At 36.2% G+C, this 7,764-nt stretch overlaps 1 protein-coding gene across 2 annotated transcripts in view; it reads right to left on the bottom strand.

Annotated features, from left to right (window-relative positions):
* Mindy2 (MINDY lysine 48 deubiquitinase 2) overlaps positions 1–7,764 on the bottom strand; it is a 69,997-nt gene that overhangs the window by 46,351 nt on the left and 15,882 nt on the right. For both annotated transcript variants that reach the window (XM_026779028.1, XM_005347663.3), the window contains exon 3: positions 2,737–2,801. In XM_026779028.1, the coding sequence (XP_026634829.1) occupies positions 2,737–2,801 (65 nt within the window). The remainder of the gene's footprint in view (positions 1–2,736; positions 2,802–7,764) is intronic.

Raw genomic sequence — 7,764 nt, 5'->3', positions numbered from 1 at the left:
TTTTAAACAGGTGCTCAGCCTCAGCATGCTGCTTCCTACACACTATTCTTAAAGGGAATATTCATACAGAATAATTCCATAATACTTTTTTACTTATTTTAAGTACAGGGTAGTCTGAAAAATGTTTACTGTGGTTGGGGGAGGAGTTTGTGGGTGCCACGACATACATGTGGAGGCCATAGGACAATCTGAGTGAATCTGTTGTTTCCTTTCCCAAGTAGGCTCCAGGAATTGAATTCCTTTGTGCATTGGATCATCTCAGTGGGATCAGGTATGTTTGCCTTAAGTCCTTATATAGTCTTTGTCTCAAAGTAAAACAGAGCTTTTTTTCCACTGTTCAGGAGTCCAAGCCACTGTAATGAAAATGCATTCAGACTGCATGGCAGTTTGAAAGGAACAAACACGCTGCTGACATTTGCAAACACTTGTCAGGTGGATCCTTAGGACTCGTCAACAGAAGTAAAATGGCACTAGGATGACCAACACTATTCTGAATTTGAGTTTTGATGTTATCTAAAGATGCCTCATTGAGTTCAGTAAGAAATTATATAAACTTCATAAGATATATAGATATATAGCAAACCTTACCATGTCATACTTATAAAATATTATTTACTGTTTTTTTTAAGAATATTTATTTATTTATTTATTTATTTATTTATTTATTTATTTATTTATTATGCATACAATATTCTGTTTGTGTATATGCCGGCAGGTCAGAAGAGGGCACCAGACCTCATTACAGATGGTTGTGAGCCACCATGTGGTTGCTGGGAATTGAACTCAGAACCTTTAGAAGAGCAGGCAATGCTCTTAACTGCTGAGCCATCTCTCCAGCCCTATTTACTGGTTTTATGTGGACTTATGAGACATGAAATTAGAAAGGGGACTTTGAAGGGGAAAATGAAATCTAAAGGTGAGAGGAAAGGAAAGAAAAAACCTGGCAGTAGTGAAATTTATGTTGAGTGAGAGTAGGAAAGGGTATGGGGAGAAGGGGACAGAAGACAGGAAGAGCAGGATAGGAGTAACATAAGAACAAAGCATGCATGAAAATACTACAGTAAAACACACAATTTGTATGCTAGCTTAAAAACCAGTAAAATACCATTTATTAATTTTATATACTAGCAGCTGATGTTAAGATTTAATTGAGAAAGAGGTTTCTAATGCTAAAAACTATGAAAATCACTGCTGTAAACTGCAGGTTCTCCTAGCAACTTTAGGGAGAGTTACTGAGTAGTAAATCTAGGTCCTTCTGAGCTATGCTTCAGTCTTCTCTAATAAAAATGTAAATCAGCATACAAAATTGACTTCAGTTATAGATTTCCCATAATGCAAGATGTTGGTTTTTCAATTGTATTTAGGATATGATCATATGAACATTCAAATTCAAGAAACTTTGTAAATTAATCCCAGCACTCGGAGGCAGAGGATGATAGATCTTTGTCAATTCAAGGCTAACCTGGTCTATGTTGTGAGCTCCAGGCAAACCAAGTCTACACAGTGAGACCCTATCTCAATCAATCAATAAATCAATCAATGAATAAATGAATGAATGAAAGAGATAAACTCTGAAAAAACAGAAATGAATTTTGTTTCCTATTGTGAATTTGCTCATGACAGTTATTTTATTTTCTGAGTGAGGGGCTCACTGTGTAGCCCTGGTTGATGGAATCTATGCATATCAGGCTTCACCATGCCCAGCTGATCACGTATTTTAAAAGTTGCTTGGATAGTGAGAATGCATCCCCAGTGATTTTCATTTCCTTCCCAGGTGATTGCTCCTTTCACAAAAAGAAGCTAATTTCTTTTTCTTCCTTCTACTGACAAACACAAAGAACACTGAAGAAAATGAGGCTTGCTTATTTACTCCCAGCTTTGGTAATTTTCAATCTACTGTGCCTTCATTACAGAACAGGATCTCTAAAGAACAAACCACAAAATGTGGACGCGTTGAAATTACACAATTGCAAACGGTGTCTGGACATCTCAGTCAGCATTCACTCAACTTTATCCTAAACATGACTTGAGGACTGGTTGAGTATTTACCTAGCATGTACAAGGTAATAAATTTAATTCTCAGCACTAGAAAAAAATGACAATAACTTAAATGAAACAAAAGATAAATCAATAAAAAAGTCACTTGACAGTCAATTTTTTAAAGAAAAATGCCAACTTATCCTGTACAGATTTATAAGATGATATCAATACATCATTAGCACATACTTAGAAAACAGGAATTCAAAAATTACAACTGAACCAAATATGGTTCTGAGCTAGGATATACATTACATTTTTAAAAATATTAAAAATATACATTAAAAAAGAAGGAATAAGCAATAGACTTGAACTTATGTGACTGAAAAGCCTAAAACATTTACTCTCCAGTCCTGTATAGAAAAAGTTTCAACTGGGCAGGCATGGTGGTGCACACCTTTTAATCCCAACATTCAGGAGACAGAGGCAGGCATATCTCTGAGAGTTTGAAGTCATCCTGGTCTACAGAGGGAGTTCCAGGACAGCCAGGGCTGTTATACAAAGAAACCTGTCTAGAAAAAACAAAAAACCCCCAAAAAACAAAAAAGAAAGAAAAAAGTTTCAAACCACAGACAATGATCAATGTGGTTTTTTTTAAAAAAAAATATATAAAACATACTTATATTTTATATATTATATTTTATAAATAATTTTGTGTTATAAATAACACAAAACTTAATATAAAATCATGTTTATTACCTGTTCATAATTTACACGTTGAATTTCTGAAATTTCTTTTGGCTTTGCCTCAAGCATGTAATCGCCTGTAAAAGAAATTATAAATTACCTTTTAAAAATATTCTTGCTGCTTATAAAATATTTTACCTATGAATTTTTAAACACTTAAATTAAAATATTTAAATCTTTAAACAGGTTGCTTATAAAGTCAACCCCTTAGTTCTACCCAAAGAAATTCAAAGTTAACTATTCATCTCACACAGTTTTTAATGTATACATATAAAGCTCATGAACTTTGCCTTTCCTTTCTACCTTTCTTCCTTTTTGTGGTACAATAAATTGAACCCAGGGCCCAATTCATGCCAAGCAAGCATTCTACCCATTGAACTTTAACTTTAGCCCTTTTTTCACTAAAAATACTATATATATACATATATGTTTAATATATCATATATTATTTTATGCTATATTATATTAATTATATATGGGTGCTTTTCCTGCATGCATATCTGTGTATAACAAGTGTGTGTGGAGCCAAGAAGGTATCGGCATCCCTGAACTTTGGTTACAGAGGGTTGGTTGTGAGCTGCTATGTAGGTGCTAGGAGTCAGAGCCAGGTACTCTGCAAGGGCAGAAAATGCTCTAAATCACTGAGTCATCTCTCTCGTACCCCTTCCTTTAGTCTTTGAGACAAAGTCTCAATAAGTTGCCCAGATTGGCTTGATACTGCTCTGTAGCCCAGGTTGGCCTTGATTCTCCTGCCTCAGCCTCTTGAATAACTAGATTTACAGGCCTATGCCATCAGACCTAACTTGAATCTTCTTTCTTATTTTCCATTTTAACAGCATATTTGAGCATCTTTCTATGACCTAAAGAGTGTACCTACTTCAACTGCTATAAATAATTTAAGTGCTTCTCCAACGATATCACAAACGACAGATGCTACCAATCTGCCACTGAGGCACCCTAATCACTGCTATCATTTTTAATGCATGTCTCGCCTTTCAATATATGTGGCACCTTAAAAAACATGGAGCACAATTTTAGTATGTATTTGTCTCTTTCTCTCTGTACACACACACACACACACACACACACACACACACACACGTTTTCTTATAATTTTATTTCTGTGTATGGGTGTTTTGTCTGCATGTATGTCTATGTATCATGTGCGTACCTCAGAGACCAGAAGAGGGTTTCAAATGACCTGGGACTGAAACTACAGACAATGGTGAGCTGTCTCCAGGTGGATACAATTGAATTGGGTCCACTGGAAACACAGCTATTGCTCTTGGCTTTAGTTTTTTTAGACAGGGTCTCATTATGTAACCTCGAGTGGCCAGGAACTTACAGAGATCCACCTGCTTCTGCTTCCCAAGAGCTAGAGATAAAGACATGCATTTTTATACAAACATTGTGGAGTTCATGTGTATTGAACCTAGGGCCTTGAACATGCGCTAAGCATGTGCTCTACCACTGAACACCAGCCCCAGTCTATGTATTGAGTGTGAAATTATTAATTGAATATGCTTTCTTTAAATTATTAGTGTATTTATCATCATTTTATTGAGTTGTAAAAGCTCTTTTACATTTTTACCACATTTCTTATTATTGTGTCTGCGTGTGTGTGCACATGCGCATGTGTGTGCGTGTACGTGTGTGTAAGTCAGACAACAAAGTGTGGGATTCAGATCTCTCCTCAAACCAAGGAGGTCTTGGGGACTGAACTTAGTTGTTCAGGCTTGATGACAGGTGCTTCTAAGCCATCTCACTGACCCTAGGAGCTCTTTCAGAATGAGAGGAATTAGCATAATCCCTGTGATATATTTAGTAAAGATTTTTTTCTTATAGGGTTTTTTTTTACACTTTATGACAGTTTGTTATTGATTGTTTGTTTGTTCTATTTTTTTCTGAATGGAAATAGCTATGTAGATTCTGAATTGGATGCTATGTTCAGAAATATCTCCACCACCTTAGAGTTTACAGATATTCATATATCCTTTCTCTTTAACCTTTGTGTGATCCTGTTTAAATGTTTAAATCTTTCATTTTAAATGGAATTTCTTTGGATAGAAACAGTAAGATATGGAACAGCTTCTTATAAAAACTAACAAGTTAACAAAACCACTTTACTATATAGCCTTTACTCTGAAATAAACCTATAAAGACTACACCAAATATTCTCTTAAGATTGGCAACTCTGAAAGTAAAAGAATTCCTGTAGACATCAATCTTTATTTTAAGACACTTATACCTGCAATGACTTTATTTTACTTATACAGAAAAACTTCAAAAATACTAAAATAATTGCTTTATGGAATAGCATAAGCAATTTTAAAATTATATAAATTGTTTTGTTTGTTCTGGGGAATGAACTCTGGGTCTCATGTATTCAAAAGTTTCATCTTTGAAATGTTTCTTTCTATTTAGTCCAGGGTGCCTCAAAATTATGATATCTAAATGCTGGAATTACATGCAGGTACCATGAAACCTGGTTAGGTTGAGGTTTTGATGTAACATTTAACTGAAAACTAATTTGTGAATAAATTATATATATTTATTCGGATAATGGATAATGTGAGTGGTCTGTTTGAATCCTGTATTTCATCTGTGTTCCATGCTTATCTTGATGAAAGACTATGTGTGCTTTCCTAGCTACCATGTTACATGTTAGTTGGTCTGGTATGTGGAACATTATATGAGACAGTTTTACATGATGTGCTTACAGAGACAAAAGCTTGGAGACTAATGATAAGACTGTCGTAATTTTTATACCTTTTAATATATCCTCCCATATATAATGTATTTACTGACTCATCTTGTTTGGTTTTTCTGTGTTCTTGAGACAGGGTCATATTTGTAGCCCAGGCTAACTTTAAAATCATGATTCTCCTGCCTCAGCCTCTCCAGTGCTGGGATTATAGGTAGGTTCCACCATACCTGGCTGATTTACCTCAATGAATAAAATATGACAGTAATGAGATGTCACTTCTATAATGAGAATACAAAATACTGTAGCTTTTATTGTTGTGCTCTTTACTGCTCACTCTAAAGACAGCCAGCTTCCACGTTGTGAAGTTCCTTATGGAGAGGTTCCTATGTCAGGAGGCTTCTGGCCAACAGTCATCAGGTAACTAAGGGCTTTAGTACCACAACTCAAGAGAAACTGGGTCCACCATTAACTGAATGTGTCAATAACCACCAATTCCCCATAGCTGTATATTCTCCTGAAGCGGCAGTGCTGGTGGCCACCATGTCTTCAGCCTCCTAAGACTTTGAGCAAGGCTGTCACCTAGATTCCTGACCCAAAGATACTGTGAAATAACAAGTGATTATTGTTTGGAATGACTTATTATATAGTATAAGACAACTAATGTACTAGGCACACAATGCTGGAACCATATATTTTAGGAAGAATTTATAGTATAAGAATTTGATTGATCTTGTGTGTGAATACACTGGAGATCAAACCTAGATCTTTGTTGAGTGCTAAGGTATGCTCTACCACTGAACTAAATCTACAACCCTTATAATCAAATCTTTTTTAAAAGAAGAAATTAAGAATTTGAGACATGGCTCAGAGGTTAAGAGCGCTGGCTGCTCTTCCAGAGGCCCTGAGTTCAATTTCCAGCAACTACATGGTGGCACCCAAACATCAGTAATGAGATCTGGTGCCCTCTTCTAGTATGCAGATATACTTGCAGACAGAACACCACTGTACACATAATTAAAAAAATTTAAAACGGAAAATGTGGTACATTTATACAATGGAGTACTACACAGCAGAAAAAAATGACATCTTGAAATTTGCAGGCAAATGGATGGATCAAGAAAACATCATAGGGGCTGGAGAAATGGCTTATCGGTTAAGAGCACTGACTGCTCTTCTAGAGGACCTGGGTTCAATTCCCAGCACCCACATGGCAGCTCACAACTGTCTGAAAATCCAGTTCCAAGGGATCTGACACCTTCACACCAATGCACATAAAATAAAGATAAATAAATCATAAAAAGAAAACATCATATTAGTGAGGTAACCCAGGCCCAGAAAGACAAATATCATATGTACTCACTCATAAGTGGCTTTTAGACATAAAGCAAAGAAAACCAGCCTACAATTCACAATCCCAGAGAACCTAGACAACAGTGAGGACACTAAGAGGCACACATGGATCTAATTTACATGGGAATAGTAAAAGACAAGATCTCCTGAGTAAATTGGAAGCATGGTGACCATGGGAGAGGGTAGAAGGGGAGAGAAGAGGAGAGGGAGGGGAGCAGAGAAAAATGTATAGCTCAATAAAATCAATAAAATATTAAAACATGAAGAAATTGAGCTTCTAAGAAAGCACCTTTCCATTTTAGATATGGAAATAAATTATCTCTTTGAGTACAATTTTATCTAGATTATTATATTATAGTGTCTGTCTTACTTTAAAAACATCATTTATATAAAAAGGTGCTTCTTTTCCATACCTCTGGAGCCTAGAAAGAGATAACTGCCAGCTCCAGGACAGCCTGGACATAGCAAGACCTTGTTTCACAAAACAGAAGTATCAGAAACATTTTTCTTTTTTCTTTTCTTTTCTTCTCTTTTCCTTCCTTCCTTCCTTCCTTCCTTCCTTCCTTCCTTCCTTCCTTCCTTCCTTCCTTCTATTTTCATTTGCCCCCCCTTTTTGCTTTTTAAAAAGATTTTATTTTTAAAATTAGGTGTGAGATGGCTAGAAAGATAGTTCAGCAGTTAAGAGCATATACTACTCTTGCAGAGGACCTGAGTTTGGTTCCCAGCACTCATGTCAGGCAGCTCACAACTGTCTGTCACTTCAATCACCGGAAATCCAATGCTATTTACTGGCCTCCATAGGCACTGTACTCATGAGCATGCGCTCGTGCTCGTGTGTGTGTGTGTGTTTGTGCACACACACACTTAAAATTTAAAAATGTTATATGTGGATACATGCATGTGAGCATGGGTGCCTGCAGAGACCAGTGGATGTCAGGTCTGGAGTTAGAGGCAATTGTAAGCCACCTGACATGGATGCTGGG

Source organism: Microtus ochrogaster, chromosome 5 (assembly GCF_000317375.1).
Source record: "Microtus ochrogaster isolate Prairie Vole_2 chromosome 5, MicOch1.0, whole genome shotgun sequence".
NCBI lineage: Eukaryota > Metazoa > Chordata > Mammalia > Rodentia > Cricetidae > Microtus > Microtus ochrogaster.
The sequence above is the reverse complement of the archived record's forward strand: the minus strand, read 5'-3'. Positions and strand labels throughout refer to the sequence as shown.